Below are 18,320 nucleotides of genomic sequence, written 5' to 3'. Positions count from 1 at the left end.
CCAAGACCAGGGTTGGCCACCCTTGGACTAAAGCAGGGCTTCTCAAACTGTGGCTGATGGTTTTCGTTCCAACCAAGCTTTCAATTACTTAACTATACCCTTAATTGAACTGATAATTTGCTTAATTAGTCCTTTTTACTTGTTTTCAGCTCTTGAACAGTTGCATATTTCAGATTAGCTATAACATTTGATAAATAATTTGTACTGCAACTGTTTAAGAGCTGAAAACAAGTAAAAAGACCTAATTGGCACTTTTATTTATTTATTTAATAACCTTCAAGGAATACAAAGTGATAATACATACATTTTTATTTCTAAATATGGACTTTGTATAGATTGTTGATCCTTATAAAAATGTTGCCAAGGTAACTGTGCACGGCAACATTTTAGTTTACTAGTATTTTTGTCATTTTGTCATACTTATTTTTGTCGTACAATTTAGTGTACTATAAACTGCTTTACTACTCTTTGCATTGGTTTTACCATAATGTTTTTATAAAGGCATACCACTACTTGTATGTGATTTGGATATGTGTCACAAAAATAAAAAATAATACAGGGGGCGTCTGGAACGTTTCCTCAAAATATATGCTTTTTAAATGCTAAGTGGGGTCAGAAAAACGGTTGGACACACTAAACAAAACAAATCAATCTACTACCAGTGTCTTCTATTCCTTTTCAGTGGATGAAGTAATGTTTTTTTTTTTTTTTTTGAAACAAGTGATCTCTTTCTATCTCAGGTATCATAGTTAGTTGATTGATTTAAACCAATAAACAGGTTAATTCACTGTAATCCCTCAATATTAGTGCTTCTTCAGATGATGAAACATTTATTTTTTAAGTTGCTGACATTCTCAATATAAACCATCACTGGCTGGAAAGAACTTAATTAAGGTATGTGCACACTTCATTTCTGCTATTCTATACCAGACTGTGTGTGTGCATTCAGCCTTTGTATATATATATATATATATATATATATATATATATATATATATATATATATATATAAATCATCTTCTAAATGGCTTAATTTCCTCACGGAAACACCTAGTTTAAAGGTGCTCTGCTTTGCATTCAGCAGATTAAATGAATCAAATGCATGCATTTAAAAAGTGGAAAATTGAATCCGGCCCCACAGGTCATTTGACCCCTCCCCTTTGCATTTTTAAACCATTCCACAGGGACCTTGAATATGTAATTCAATGTGCATGGGGAAAAAAGAACAGAGTTTATGGCAAAAAATGTTTTGATTAACCTTTCCCACCTCTACAGAAAACCTTCAGCATGCACCACTAAACTGTGAAATGGCATCTGTAGCTGTTTTACAGAGGTACTGTGTACCCAAACTGAATTAGGATTATAAAAACAAAGAAGGAGCCAGAATTCCATGTGAACCCAATGAAACATCTTCTAGATAAATAAAAGGAATGAACTGCCCCAATTCTTCAATTTGATTAGTTTAAAGAGGTCCTATACACAGTCAAATGGGTCATGGTACTCTTCTGGTATTGAGAGATCATAATGCTGCAAAGAATAGAAAAAACAGTTTTTCTTACTGGCATGCTTTTAAATCTGAGAAGCAGAGTTACCTACCGGACTTGTTAAAAATCTCATTTATGATTACTGCATGACCTACAATACGCAAGTCATTTTATTGGCTCATGCATATTAAATATTAATTTCTATATGGTTTTGATAGTGTAGCAGTTGCGTTGGTGTTTTCATTTCTATTTCAGATACATCATTACTGATGTGTTTTGTGATACATATAGCAACCACAAATACTTACAAATTCTAATGCATTTCATTTGCACTTGTTATTATTATTTGCCATGCCAGGATAACACGAAAATTTGCATTATAAAAGCTATTTATATATGTGATTCCTATGATATTCCAGCTCCTTTAATATTATTTTGCTGTCCATTTTGTTTATCTTCACTTGTTGTAGTGCAAATTTACCACAATTCAAATGTATATTTTGATTTTTCAATGAATATCACAGATTAATAATGAAATATATTTGTACTGGGGCCATCTTTCAAGAGGAAATTGAAAAATAAGATGTATTGCTTGTTTTTTTTCTCTAAAGTTTTGTTACTCAGCACCTCACGTTGAAGTAGTATACAGTATATTGTTTAAAATCTATTAAATGGTGGTGAAACTTTCTGATGTATTACTTACCCCTGACTGTAAGAGTTGCAGCAGCTTCCACTTTTCCAACACGGTTCTCAGCAATACATGTGTAGGTACCTTCATCGCTGCTGGAAGCCTTTTTAATACGAAGCATGTAATCCTCTTTAATGTCATAGCTAAGGAATGAAAAAAGCATTATATTTGGTGTGTTGGAAATCATATATATATATATATATATATATATATATATATATATATATATATAACCAAGCAACACTTCTGCTGCACTTTATTTCAAATGGGTTGTCACAAAGGAGCAAATTCAGGTAGCTGGAGACCCTTTGCTGTCTGAAGGCAGATGAAAACATTAATATAAAAGGTAGCAAAAATAAAGATAACATTTTCTTGTGCATTTGTACTTTGTACTTTGAAAAAACGGTTCTAAATCACTGCTTCTGCACATTTCTGAAGGTAGCACAGTCTTTTTCAACTCCAAAGCTTTCTTCACTTGATTAAGTTTATTTAATTTCATAACTGGATATTAAATGTGCCCCCCTACATGTGAACAGAGATGTTTCCATCATTTATTTGTTTAATTGTGTGAAAGTTTTGATAGATGCAGAGTGAGAGTGGCATCACTTTCGTTCTACCAGTTTGTAGTGGAGGCCCCTGGATTAGAAAATATCCTGACAGGGTTCCATCATTTCAGAGCTATAATAATGTTCTTCTGCCCTGTGTAGCAGCCTGCCAACTCAGCAATTCATAATGAAAAGAGTGGAAGGGATAAACCTGGCAGCTGCTGAGAGACAGGAAAGAAAGGAATAATACAATGGAATCCATTACATCTACTGATGAAAATGCTCTTAATAAAGACTTAATAATAAAGGTCATAATAAAAGGAGATCTTAGGAAAAAAAAACTGACAGTGGTCTTAATGGTAAAATGTTCTTTATATTGGGAGTTACCTATAATAAGGTAAAAATAGCAATTGTGAGGAATACTAATGTGGAGCTCAAGACGAAATGTTAATTGGGGATCCAGTTAGTAATTCTGTGAAATAAGGTGTGAAATCAATAGTGGGTATACCCTTAACGCAGGTCTGTATCATTAACTATTCAGACTCAGAAGCCTATTAAAAATATCTTGACAGAACAGAAAAGAACTGGATAGATGTTAAACTCCTGTTTGTACCGCACTCCAGAACAGACCTCTAACAATTACAGCGTGCTCCAAGTTTGGTGTACTCAGCTTAGCCTCCAGTGGACAAAGACGTCAGTTGTCAGTATATAATTGGAACAGGATCAAGACTGAATGACACTGGACACTGTGTTTGACAGCAGCCTGATTCATTGTCCCTCAACTTTCACTAAATTCACAAAACCAACATATAATACTACATTGATATTTGCACAGCACTATGGAAACATAGAGGTGTATTTTAATTTAATTGAAAGGAAACACTTGCAATACATAAACACAATAACAGTATAATAGCATATGAGTGCAGCTGTAAAGGAACTCCAGCTCAGGCTGTATCACCATTTGGTTTAGAAGTCAGTGAGCACAGTATGAAAAGGAGGCCCTCTGTACTTGTTACAGGTCCCTGTGTTGACAATGTTTCTACCACTGGGGTTTATAAGCTAAAATGAAGATCAAAAGCTCTCATTCCCAGGCTTTCGGACCCATCTGCCACTGAATACTTTAGGACAAGCCGGAGGCAATTACCACTTCTCATCACCCTATGACTATACATAATAAATGTCTGCCTGGCTGCCACACTGAGCACAGACCTAATGCTGCCCTGCTTTCTCAAACCCGCAGACACACACTTGCAGAATATGTGTGGGTAAAGCCAGACTTAATTAAAACTAAAGCACATGATAAATAAACGGCTGTTGAATAAAAATGTTACAAGGAAAATGAAGGAGAGATTTTGATATTAAAATTGGGCAGTCAGTGGCTCGAATGAATGCGCTCATTGTTGCACAGTCTGATTAATGACAGTTCTACAATAGTATGCTGACAGTCCTTGCCACCCAGACATGTTTTCTTCTGATATGAAACACTGCTGAAAAATGCACACCAATCAGATCTGGCCCCCGGACAACATGTGCCATCATCACTGTACCGTGAATTGAGATTGATTGGTACCCAGCTGTGACAATGGGAAGGAAAAAAAAGGACCAGCACCTCCCAAAAAAGGGGGTGAAGAATAGAGAACTTTTGAAAATTAAATTATGTCTAAACTACCGCCATCTGTTCAGAGATTCACTGAACAAAATAAACGAAATCAGGGCTGCAATGGTGTTCTTCAGAACAGCTTGACTGCTTGCCACTGGCATATTAAAGGCCCAGTCTACAGTACATATCCACAAGATGGTCTTTATATATTCATGTCTGAGAAAGAAGAATAGCAGCTCATTATTAATGTTTGCAGGGAGCTAGGCATACTCTGATCTTTCTTATACCAGGAATGTGATTACAGATACATTATGGAAACTCTCTGTTGAGACAGGGGTGAAATATGCTTTTTTGGCAGAACTTCGCTTACTTATGACTGGTTAGAGCTGACATATATGGTCAAGTCACTTAACCCCCTTGTATTGCAGAAGCTGAACCCAAGTGGAAATCAAGTGACCTGCAACTTGTATACAATTCACAATGTTTTCCTTCCTTTGCTTTCATGTCCTTTGGATCAATGTATCGCACGCCATGGGTGATAACACAGTATTGCCTCACATTTAACAATATTGCTTTTCAGTTTTAAAACGACTAGTACCCTTTAATGCAAAGGCAAGACTAATAGCCATAAAAAAGGTGCATTAATTTCTACTAATCTGACCAAGTGTTCATTTAAATGAGATTTAATGAGGTAGGAAATTATAACATATTTTTTACATAAAACTAAAAGTCAAGGGTTTTGATGCACTTTATCCACCTGCAGCTATGGCCAAAAGTTTCTCATCATCTAGAATTTTAGGATTGAGAAGTCATTTTAAAAAACTAAACTATATGAACATAATTTATATATTTTATTTAACATCATTTTATTAAATAAACTATGAAATTATATCACAAAAGTCTACTGGATGCCATAATAGTAGTAGTATTTTATGTTAGATTTCGAAATGTCACATTTTTCAATTTGTCAGTTTTGTATATATATATATATATATATTGTATATATATATATATATATATATATATATATATGAAAAACTACAAAGCGGTTTGTAATTCAGTATGTCAACGTAACATTATTCATCAAGTTTCGTTCGACTTTATGAAGCAAAATTTGTTAATTCTAAGATTTTTTGCCATAGCTGTATAATGCTCCCTCACTGAAAAGCTTTCTAGGTCCCACCCCCAAAAACCTTACCATGTGAGATTTATAATAAAATTACCAACCTTTTAAAGGATACAGAACCAAAGATGTTATATTGGACCACTGTACATGTCACCACATACATACAAGCTTTTCAGGACAAAATATGTGTATAAATTACTTTTTTTTTTTTTTTTCATGTCGGTGCAATTAAGATACTGAATAGCAAATGTCAAAGGCACGTGGAAAAAACTGACTATACTACTGTGATGCCAACCTCCATAAAATGGCTAGTATTTTCCATGAAGTACTACTACACCATCTCACATATGGAATGAATCTGTCGAGAAGAGGAAAAACCCAGGTGGCACCTCTTATGTGCTGAAGTGAAAATTTAAGAATAATTCATTCAGCTTTACAAAATTAAACATTTTTTCATATGAGTGCTTCGTTAAGTGTTTGGCCCACAGTGCTAAATGACACCCAGATTTTGGACTCCTGCCTATTCGGTCAAAAAAAATAAATAAAAAGAATGGACCCTTCGTCTAACTAATTTATCTTCATGGCAAGTGGATTTGGAACTAATTCAACAGTGTCTTGGCAAGCTTCGATAAGGTCGAGTTTTTGGGTACAGTAGTGAATACAAATTATAGATGGACAAGGAGCCTATAAAATACTACTCAATGATAGGACTTTGGAAGAAACAAAAACTCTTGCTCCCTGGAGCTGTCCCCTCTTATGGAGTAATGGAACCTGACAGTTGTAAGGTTAAACAGGAATTGTTCTCTCTTCAATCTGTTCTGGCTTTTCTTTGCAGAACAGAAAGAATTGCTTTAAGCCTTGCCTACTACAGCTAGGGCGCCACCATTTATTTAAACATCCACTTGCTTGCTGAACTGGCTGCCACTTTTGATTCCTTGGCACAACATTCATCTAATCAGACTGTGTCTGCACGTGTGGCCTACAAGGGAGCCTGTAATTTCATTAAAGATGTATTTACTCAGCTGAGCCACCTGCTCTGAGCTAGAGTACAAAGACAGCAGGCACACATAGCTTCCAGAGTGGCAAGGAGTACAGCCCAGAGAAATGGAACTTGTTTTGTTGTGTTTTTTTAAAGCTCATTTGTTTAATCGTGGCGATGTCACCTTCTCAGATATACAAACTGACCCCCCACCTCCCTGTTACTGTTTATTGTAAGCCTAATTAGAATTATGAAATTGCATACGAGGACCAAAAAGAGAAAATCATTGTTGGAGCTAGGATAGAAGCTTAGTTGGATAGAAATACAAACATATGCTGTTGTTTTATTATATGTATGTTAATACATATATAGAACAGTTTACTGTATAAGTCCATTGGTAAGGTATCCAACTGAATTGTCTAACGTAAGTTCTTCAAAACAAAAACAGACACAGGTATATTTCTATTTATGAGCAAAATGTTAGACTGTAAGTGTAGTTCTGCACTTGACTATGCAGCATTATCTTTAAGAAAACACAAAACGATACTATACGGAAACTAACTCGCTAAGATTCTACAGTAGTTAAATCAATCAATCAATCAAATTTATTATGTATAGTGCCTTTCATGCAAAGGCATCCCAAAGCACTTCACATGACAAATAAATATACTATACAACAATATAATATAAAATACATATTAACAAAATTCTAAAATAGACCATCCCAACCAACAAAAAGGCTTCTGCATAAAGATGTGTTTTAAGCTTTGATTTAAATGCATTTATTGAGTCAGCTTTATGGTTTTCAATTGGAAGATTGTTCTATAAAACAGGTGCATAATGACTAAAGGCTCATCCACCACAAGAGCTGCGTTTTATCATTGAAGTCACCAGAACCCCTGCATCAGCAGATCTCAACTCAAGTCCAGGGATATAATGTAAAAGTATATAATGTAAGCAGGGCCATTTCCAGAGACAGCCTTAAATGTCATTAATACAATTTAAAAAACTACTTCACCAGCAGCCAATGCAAGCAGGTAAGAATAGGTGTAATAGGTCATTGGTTGTGGGGTTTTATTTAATGTCGTTTTAGAGCCAATTAAAATAAATTCAGTTTTATTTGCATTTAACGGCAAAAAAAAAATGTTTTGACATACAAGCCCCTATTTTGTCAAGGCAAGTTGATAATCTGGAGTTTATGTTTACATCATCAGAACTCATTTTAAAATAAATCTGGGTGTTGTCGACATAAAAGCATGTTGCCTGATCACATTACCCAGCGGTAGCATATACAAATTAAAAAGCAAAGGACCAAGAACAGAGCCCTGTGGAACCCAGAAAATTAGCTGATTTTGATCCTCGAAAGGACACAAATTGATATCAGGAGGTTAAGTAGGACTGCAACCAGAAGAGTACTGTGCCAGTAATGCCAACAGTTTTCTCAAAGCGATCAAGAATTGTGTGATCAATGGTGTCAAATGCAGCAGATACATCCAAAAAGACAATCCTTGATAACAGCCCTTCATCTGCATTCACCAGGATGTCATTAACAGCATTTGTAAGTGCAGACTCCTTACTATGTTGTTTTTGAAAGCCAGATTGAAGTTTTTCAAAGAAATTATTAGCAGAGAGAATTGCAGACAACTGAGCAACAACAACCTTTTCTAAGACTTTTGCAAGGAAAGGTAAATTAGAAACTGGATGATAATGAGACAAGACATCAGGATCCAATGTAGATTGTTTTAGTACTGGCTTTACAACTGCCAACTTTAAACTAGATGGTACAGTTCCAGTTTTTAGGGGGAGATTCACAATATGACAAATCACAGGAGCAAAAGTGTCTGCACAATGACCGGCAATATTAGTCGGCCAAGGATCAAGAGAACACGAGGTGGAACCAGCTTTATTGATAATATCTAAAACATTAGTAACATCAGCTGTAGCAAAATGAGCACGTCTATGTGGAGCTACTATGGTCTTGATGCCCACATCAGTTAAATCTTCACTAGATAGTGTAAGAGAATTCCTTATTGTAACAATCTTGTCAGTGAAGAAATTAGCAAAGTTATCACAATCCAATACTGCAGTACCTGCATCATATTTTGTCGTTATAAGCTGATTAAAAGTTTGAAATAGTACTCTAGGGTTTCATTCCCCCTTGTTATAATAGAAGAATAATAATTAGACCTGGCAGAATTTAGGGCTACTCTGTAATCAAGAAGGTGTTTTTTCCACATTTCTTTATGAATAACAAGACCCGATCGCTTCCACTGGTGCTCCAGTTTTATACCAGTTGGTTTTAGAGCCCTAAGTTCATCATTGAACCAAGGAGTAGAACGTCTTGTTTTAATAATTCGAGTTTTATGTGGGGCAATATGGTTAATTGTGTTTGTCAAGGTCAAATTGTAAAGTGCCACATCATCATCAACATTACTTGGTACTACATTTACCAATGGTGAAGAGGCAAGACAATCATTAAAGACCACTGGATCTAAGACTCTTTGTATGGTAAGTAATGTCGTTAGTTTGTTTTGGTTGGTCGAAAGAAGGAAAATTAATTTAGCCGTAATTAAGATATTATCAGATATACTTAGATCTTGTAACACAAGATCAGAACGTTCTCTACGTTTACATATATAAAGATCTAAGATATGTCCATGAACATGTGCGGGGGATTGAATCACTTGGGAAAGCCCAAAAGAATCAAGAATAGAATTACACTTTACAGCCATAGTGAAAGGAGAGTCCAAATGTACATTGAAATCACCACAAATAAGCAGTTTCTTAGAATCAATAAACAACATAGAAAATAATTCATTTATCTCAGAAATGAATGAAGAATTGTACTTCGGTGACCGATAGAAAGTACACATAGTTAACAACAATACAAATCTAACTGTAAGGTGTTCAAATGAAGAGAAGTCTTTCAGGGGCAGAACCTTAGCATTAAAGTGAGATTTATAGATAACAGCTATACCTCCTCCTTTACCAATCATATGTGATTTCTTGTGAAATGTATACCCTGCAGGTGTAGACTGATGCAGTAAACCTAAATTGATGGATTTGTGCCATTCATTTAAAAACAGTGCTTTATTTGACAGGGACCTAACATTAAGCTGTGCCACAGTACATTCTGATAAATTAGTTGGACTCTTTCCATTTGAGTTATGAAGTGGGATGTTTACCAGATACTTATTAGATAGAGATTTGTTACATTTTGGGAATAAGAAATACTTTGTCCATGGGATAAAAACACTTGGTAGAAGACCATATTGCAAGCACATTTAGCAAAAGCAGCTAAGGGAATAGTAACAACAAAATTAACTAAAATAAACATCAATATAGAATCATTACAATATTACTAAAAACTAGAACACACTTTAAAACAGAATTAGTATTAAAGTTAGCGTCTGTATTTTTTGTTTCAAGAGATATTCGTATCTGCAACTAAATTGTCAGCATGCAGCAGACTGGCGATCCCCCATTGGGAGTAAAAGAAAATGGATATTCTTTAATCTGTACAACAGAGAGGTACAATCGCAGCTTTGGAGAAAGAACCTCCAGAGAATTCAGGGGGATGTATTCATGGTAAAAACCAGGGTGGTAATGAAAAGCCACTGCTTAGGTGTTCACACACTAAGAACCTCTTTTTTTCTTTCCTTTACTTTGCTGTTTAATTAAAGTCTCATTGTCAAAGCCCTTTTTTCATGCCATTACTCTAGTAGCTTTATCTGGGCTTTAGCCATTCTTCAAAATTAGAATTTATCTTCAGCTAACCCCAAAAATAACATCCCTACATTTTGAAATAAAACAGTTTTGCACCTTTAACATTTTTCTAATACAATATATTAAAAACAAGCCTAGAAGTGTAGCTGCCCAGCATGGTTTTGAAAATCGTTTTTATACATATTTAAAAAGGTTGTTCCCTATAGCAAGATAAAATATTTGCCTATATTTTGCCTCTTTTAAAGAGCAAAAACATTATATGACTCAAAAGGGTGGATATTGCCTTCTTATGCTAAAAAGCTGCACAAATTGACCAAAAACTAAGATTATTTTGCATGGAAAAATGCCTGAAAGCCGTACCTTATGTTCATGAGACGTTAGCAGTGAAGATCCTGTTTATGACGTAACCTTGCACAACTTTCTACTATAACTAAACGCCTTACCGTGCAATTTTTTTTTTTAATAAAGTTCTGCTGGGAGTTGTCTTGGCAAGGTCTTTGACCAAATAGGAAAACACAGTACGAGGGGTTTAAAGACCTCTTCATTCAAAATCTTTTTTAAGTGACACCATTTATTCAATGTTTCAAATTATTCCATTTATAGTTTAGTTGTTTTAGAAGCAAGGTTATACAAAAATATGAGTCTACTACAAATTAAAAAATGCAACCCTTTGCAATAAATAAATAAATAATGAAGCCCTTTGGAAAGATTAGAAATACATTTTTTCTCATCCTTTATGTGTTTGTTATCCTTATGTTTGGTGATTGAATAGTTGATTGCTTAGACTTTTTCTCCTTTAGCAATAAGATGCAATTCATTGTACACTAGCCTTATGTAGCATCTATCTTGGATACATATCAAAGCAAAAAAATGGTTACTTTTGTACTCAAAAATGCATTAAATTAGCATAGCTGAGTATTTCTGTCCCTAAAAGAAAACTTAATGGAAACCCAAATTACCCGAAAAGGTGTTACCAAAATAGCGTGAGAAAAAGATGAGACTTATTTTAATTTTTCCATGGAAACACAGCCATAGTGACTTACATATACAGTAGTTGCAAACAGGTTTCAATGAAGGTAAAAGAGTGTAGCAAAATATATCATTGCTGTATCTAAATAACCAATAAATAAAAACTGAATATCATTGTGGGACACTAACCTCTTTAAGAAAATCTACCAAATAATCTCCCATTAGTCCGAGTGGCCTTTTGTGACCTGTTTGGAAATGTCCACAAAAGCCAAAATTATTTTAGAAATATTGTATTAAGTCTTCAGTGTAGAAAAACAAATTAAGTGAATCATTATTCAATCAATTGAGTGATTAATTGATTTTATTATTACAAACCAATCAAGTACTGTTTTGCTTTAAAATGTAATTTTGAAGAGGGTCCTGGCAAAACTGTACGGACAGCGCACGGACTATTTAAAAAATAATAAAAATTGACAGCTCTAGGACTTCCATTTACTACAACAGTATTCCTTTTTGAATAGTTGTGTTGCTGCCAGAACTTTTCAAATCAGGTCACGTCACAAAAGTGGCTCAGAAACAATCAGTTACATGCCAGAATTGTATTACTGTGTATGTATCTTAAACCCCATTTGGAAATTTTTTTTGTCCCCTCTATGTCTTGGCTCAGCACTAATCCCTACAGAGAGAGGCAGCACAAGAGTGAATACTGAGCATGGGGTAAACACATGGCTGAGGCAGCCAAACAGATGAAGCAGTTAACCTAAAATGCCAAACCCTTTGTATGTAAAATGCAGCACCACTCTGGCTACAATTACAATAGTTACAATACCTTATACTTCTGTGAGCAGCGATTAACCTTTTTTTTTTTTTAATTTTCTTTCTTTTTTTTTTTAATTTTGACATTTATTTGTATTTACATCTTCTTGTTTTCTTTGAAATATGAGTTTGCACATTGAAGCTCCTGCCTTCACTGGACCTTGATATAGCTGGAATTCAAACACTGCAGTTCTATCAATTACATTCCATAGACTTGTATCTGATGGATGCTGGTAGGGGCTTATCTGCTGCCATCTGACTGCTTTAATTAGCCAAACCTTCACATTTGTTGACTGTTTATCTGTCTAATTGGCACATAGGTTTTTTTTTTTTTTTTTTTTTTTTACCTGAAGACATCTCTTCACAAAACTTAAAAGGGCATGTCCGAACAATAAATACCACTCAAGTAACAGGAGAAACCTAGAATAATCAAGATATAGGAATATTATGTTATATTTTATCTTAATTAATGGATGTTAGCAGTTTCAGTGTTTTCCATATCGTTCTCAGTTGTGACTTCATAACTGGAACATGCCACTGCTCACCTCGATCTAACAAAACCTTGACTGTTTGGTGGCAACCTCTATTTAATATGTCACATTGCATGCCTTCCTTTTTTCTGCAAGGGCCAAAACCTTGTATGAAACATTAATTGTTAATGAGCCTTACAGGCACTGGATACATGCATGCATTCATTGCTTGCAATATCCTTTTCAGCTGCAGCTACGAGACAGTCTAGATAACTGTTGCGCTGTTGCCAATTTTTTTCTTCCCTTCAGTATTTTGACCTTTAGTAAATGATTTTACAGTTATACTACTGACATAGCTTGACTGATTCAACCATGTCAAAATAATTTGGTAAGAGCAGCCACTTCAAATATCAAAAACCTTATTAGGTTAACAACCTTGGGGAAGAAATTTGTCCAGCCACTATCTCCTTTTGAAAATGATCAGCAAGCACTACTTGCATCTAATTTTTGCCTTCGGTATATAGTTCACAAAATGAACATAATTGTGTACTATTATAAAATGACACACATTTGTGAAATGTACATAAACAACAAGTGTCTTCTCTCCAAAATATTTAACATGTACAAAACAGCACTACAAATATGTGACATCTACAAAAAGAGCCAAATTACAACAAAGGAACAGAGATATTCAGATCAGTGGCTGTATTCTGAACACAGCGCAAATGCGAGTGCAAGTGCAAACGATGCTTACCCCTGATTCTGTGACACAAAAATGGAGTGGAGATGTAAAAAAAAGCCCACTGCGCTGAAATGGTATTCTGAAGACATGTCCTGTGCGGTTATATAGCGCCTGCCCCATCGCTCCATGTCGGCATATATTTCGGGGTGTGTCATCATAAATATATTCGCCTCAGTGAGTCTGATGACCAAATATTCAATTGAGCACTGTGTTAAGACCCACTGAAACAAGATTTATTTAGTGGTGCAATCAGAAACTTTAACAACTGAACACACTATAAAAAGCAAAGTAGTCCCAACTAGCAACTGTGTGCATTTGGACTGACAGAGAAAGAGGAAATCAAAGAAAGAAAAGTAAAAGAAAAGAAAAAAGAACCTAAGATGAAAAAATGACAAAACATAAGAAACAAACAATATTATTTGTAAAATAATAATAAACACATATATGAATTTTAAAAAAAAATCATATTTTTCAGATACAATGGAGTACTACATTTATTTTCACGATGACTGTAGCAATTTATTTTCATGGCAATTATTACAAGTGAAAATATTACGTACAGTATATGGAGAGCAGCATAACAGGAGTGCCACTTCTGTATCTGTATGTGGATGTCTGTCCTTTCTTCCCCTGGTTTTTGCTAGTGCTGTGAGTGTGTGTACATGTATCATGTGCAACTTTAAACAAGTTAACTGCTGTGTAAACTTAACACATTGTATTTGCTGTTTCCATGATTGAAATAAGTCACTACTATTGGCAGACTTGAAACAAAATATCGCTTTTGCTGCCTGATAATGTATGAGCTTAACGAGTATGAAACACTATAATGAATTAGAAAATGGATCGGAGAGACATGGTTGGGTCCGGGAAATATTCCATGAGAATTAAAGCCTAGGTTATATTGAAACTCTAGTACATTACAAGCTCAGAGGGAACGTGATGCGGCTCGTCATGTCTCGTTACAAAATGAATCAGCTGCTGCTACTGGTAGACAGATCAGGGAGGGTAGTAAGTATTTTACAGTTTACAGGTAGTAATGTCAATGCCATGAAATAATGTATAATTATTAAAAATAATAAATTATTTCCCTTGTTTCATCAACTGATGAAAATATAACTAGATAAATCAATAACGTTTTGTTGCTTAGTAACAGGTGTACGGTACACAGGTATCAGTTTAAATGGCCGGGTCTATGAAAAGGAAGCCACAACCACGAGCGACTGTGTTTATATCCAGAGCTTTGGTTTGGTTAACTGGTATTATAATCAGGGATTAGTTCAGGGATAGTAGACCACCTAAAGTATTGCGAGGTCTAACGTCTTAACACCTCTCCTCTGGGCAACAGCTAGGTAGTCTTGGTCACACTTGAGTTTTAACAACCAATGTATTTATTTTGTGCAATTACAACTCCTGCCAATAATAAATGACAGCTACAGGAAGCTGTAAAACAGCCACTAAACATTTGCCTGCATGTTTATTGTGACAAATATATTTTCCTGACTGTTTTATTGTTACCTAGGAAAGTGTTTAAGCTCTCCCCTCCTTACCGTCCTCTGGGTAGATCAGCGTCATCTTTCCTCCAGCGCACAGTGGGCTGCGGGTCCCCCTGCACCTGACATCGAAACTCCACCAGCTCTTCCTCAAGGACCACCTGGTTAATCGGTTGCCTCAGAAACGTAGGCCGCTCTTTAGAGGGAAAGAATAGGAAGCAAGCAGTGTTACCAAAAACAAGTTGGGTTATTATCGTCGATCATTTCTTAAAGCTCTGGAAACACAATTCATTTTGATACATGCTTTACCGCTTTTCTTTCTGGGGTACCTTGTCAAATGACTGCAAGCTTTCCACTAAGTTTCAATCTGCTGAAACATAACCATTTAAAAAGCTATTCACTAAAGAATGTGTAGCATTTAAAATGGGTTCAGTATCCAAAATGTAATGCCTACAACAGCAATACAATTAAATCAATGAAGGTGGACCATGGGTGATGGAAACACTCACATTTTAAGCAGATAAGTAAGGAAGAGGCCAAGAAAATCTTAATATATTCTAGAGCTAATGTTGCATAAATAAAGTGCAGTGTGGAAATCTAGTGCATCTGCATTTCTTTTTGTGGAACTAACTCGATTGAAAACATCCTGCTTTATGCATTCATCTCCTTGGAAACATGAGTGTTGCTTGCCAGTGTTGGCTACAATAGAATAGGCCAGTCAGTGTCAAGTCGGCTTACAAATCTGATGTTTTCAAGGTAATCAAGACAAATTCTCTACTATGTCGAAGCTAAACACAACTGAACCTACAACCTCTCAATCCAAAGGCCCAGTATTTGGTAGGTTGGATCTAAAACTGTCAGATTAAAAGGGCCAGATGTTGTAAGATGGATATTGTGACAAAGCACATTTCACCAGCCTTCGCAGGGAATTTAGCTGTTGGGGGAGTATTTATTTAGAGACAGTCTTACTGCCCCTCAGCATTATGCATATTTCATTTATTGCTGATAGTTACATTTATATAGTGCTGTTTTTTGTGATGCATGCACATTACAATGCAAAGAATGCATTTGGGGAAAATGGTCATATCTGTATATATTTCCATAAAACATTAGACATTTCTAGCATATGTTCTTTCATCTAAAATATAAACATATGGCCCTGTAATTTTTATCTTATTTGTTTTTCCCCACTGATGTCTTGAAACAGCCTGTGTGTGCAGTGCTTAGATACACTTCTTTATTATTTTGTTGTTAAGTATATTGTGAGCTCTTTCTATTCTTGTCAGTGCCAATCAGTGCAGTTTACTGGGTTTTAATTCACTTTACAATCTAAAATATGCAAATGCCAGGAGATCCTTACTACTGTATCCTTCAAGATCACGAAGTGTACTGATTGACGTTTCCATCATTGGGTTAAATTTATTTTAAATAAATTGAGATAAGTACAGAGTTGAATTTGACTACTTTAAGGAAATACTAACTAAAATTACTGAAAAAAACAATAGTCTATACTATTAACCAGTTTAATTATACACAGTATAACTAAAGATTAAACTAAGAGTTTGAAAATGTATATATTTTATTTTTAAAAAAGCAATAAACCTTTAGAATGGAATTTAGCTGCAGCATTATTGTCATTGCGCTAATCAATTGTTCCTAATGGTGATCCTTTTGGTAACCATTTAAGTCAAGCTTACAAAAAGTTTTTAACTTGACCCCTTACAAATTATTGAGACGTTATTTTGTAAGAAATGTTTGTTTTCTTTTGTTTTATGTACATCTATAATACAATGCTGTAAAGGGGAGACAAATAGAAAAAAAGCTGTTAAAGAAAAGAGTTTTAAATTAAATTAAATTAAATTAAATTAAATTAAGATTGGCTGCAAGTTAGGATTTATGGCCTAAAGTTGTAGCAGGTCTAAAAGTTCTACCTCAGTTCTACCGCAAAAGGACTGGAGAGAGAGAAGCCTTCTGCAACTATGCAATCTGTTTAAAGCGCTTTATGATCGTACACAAAAGGCTTCACTGTATTTATTTGAAGCCATCTACATGTACATTTAACATTGTTTTAATAAATAAATAAACTAATAAATAAACTAATCATAACAGTCATGATAATCAAATACTGTACTGCCATACAAATCAATTTAAAATGTCCATCAGGATTCCTGCTGATCTAATAATACGTGTTTTGATGCTGTGAGTTTCTATTGCAATCTAAAGTTCTGTTTAAATCAGTATGCATTATGTGTAAATTGCCATAATGAATAATCATCATGGATGGCGGCACATGCTTAGACAAGGAGCAACTCGTGAATAAGGCCTTTTACATTCATAACAAAGCCAATTAATTTTCATTTAAAAAGCCATTTAAATTCCGAAAGGTAAAGATTAATACTGTAGCAGTTCAACATACCATTTCAAATTTGTTAATGGAGGCAGATTTGTCACACTATTAAACAGTTAAATTTCTGTGCATTATGAAGCACAGTCGTGCAGTTAACCTGTGTTTTCCAATCATCGCAGACCTAGCAAGACTGGAATTAAATGCCTTGTCAAGGAAAACTTGCTGCCATGATGAACAAACTTGTTTCTGAGAATACCACAATTCATGAAGATGAACTCTAGACTCCATTTGATTTCTTACCAAACACTGTTAGTTGTGCAGTTTCACTGTCTCTTTCTCCCACCATGTTGGTTCCTACGCAGATGTACATGCCTGCATCACTCTTTCTTGTGTTGGAGATCATCAGCTTTCCACTTCTGATCTGTTATTTAAAAATATATGACCTATTATGAATAAATGTGCATTTGCATTTTGACTTACACTGTTTGTTAAATTTGTATTGAAGCAGGTGCACATGCAGACAGAAGGTCCTCATAATTGTGGACAGCATTAATATATCAGTTAAAATGTGTATAAAATCACCAGTCACATTACACCCATATATAAATGAGAATAGGAGTGGATGATTCAGGCTGAGAAAATTCAAAGCAGTTATTGTGTTCACCAATTATTGTGTGACAGACATAAATCATATATAAGGTTCCCCATTTTGAATGAGGACCCTTAAAAAACAGTTCAACCCCTTGTTCTCTGTTAGCATATTGAAACTTTTATTGTGTGACAGTTTAATTATAAGGGTGACAGACCTTTTTAAAGCTACTGTACAATTTTAGGTTGTCCACTGTCAGTGGGGTCATTACCCTGTGGAGATATATTCATGATCTCCATTAGTGATATACTTTGGATACAAACGGAGCCTTCATTTATGTAAGTCAGTGTGATGCGGAAACAAAAGCATACTCAAAATGCCATTATGGTCAGATGTAATAATACATGCTTATACAAAATACCTGCACTTATATTGAGAATATATGTAAAATATGTTGGTGTAATGGATTCCTTTGAGGGAACTGTTTTGTGAATTTTCATTTGTGTATGTGTGTGTCTTTTTAGCACTTTTAACCTGTGCCTCTTGACATATACTCAAAGCAAAATTAAATAATTATTTTAACCTTCTTTTCAGATGTTATTTATCCACTGTGTTTCATTAAGATAGTATTATGTTTTTATGTATGTGAAAAAAAAAAAAAAAATTTGTCATCTTCAGTAAGCTGGGTGAACACAGGCCTACAATTAAAATTAAATATATAATATAATAATATATAAAATAAATAA

At 34.8% G+C, this 18,320-nt stretch overlaps 1 protein-coding gene across 1 annotated transcript in view; it reads right to left on the bottom strand.

Moving 5' to 3' along the window:
• LOC121321276 (roundabout homolog 2-like) overlaps nucleotides 1-18,320 on the bottom strand; it is a 261,265-nt gene that overhangs the window by 79,522 nt on the left and 163,423 nt on the right. Inside the window, exons 4-6 of the mRNA XM_041260177.1 lie at nucleotides 17,286-17,406; nucleotides 14,696-14,834; nucleotides 2,188-2,315 (exon numbers count right to left, since the gene is read on the bottom strand). Coding sequence (XP_041116111.1) covers nucleotides 2,188-2,315; nucleotides 14,696-14,834; nucleotides 17,286-17,406 — 388 coding nt within the window. The remainder of the gene's footprint in view (nucleotides 1-2,187; nucleotides 2,316-14,695; nucleotides 14,835-17,285; nucleotides 17,407-18,320) is intronic.

Source organism: Polyodon spathula, chromosome 9 (assembly GCF_017654505.1).
Source record: "Polyodon spathula isolate WHYD16114869_AA chromosome 9, ASM1765450v1, whole genome shotgun sequence".
NCBI lineage: Eukaryota > Metazoa > Chordata > Actinopteri > Acipenseriformes > Polyodontidae > Polyodon > Polyodon spathula.
This window is presented reverse-complemented; position numbering and strand designations above follow the sequence as displayed.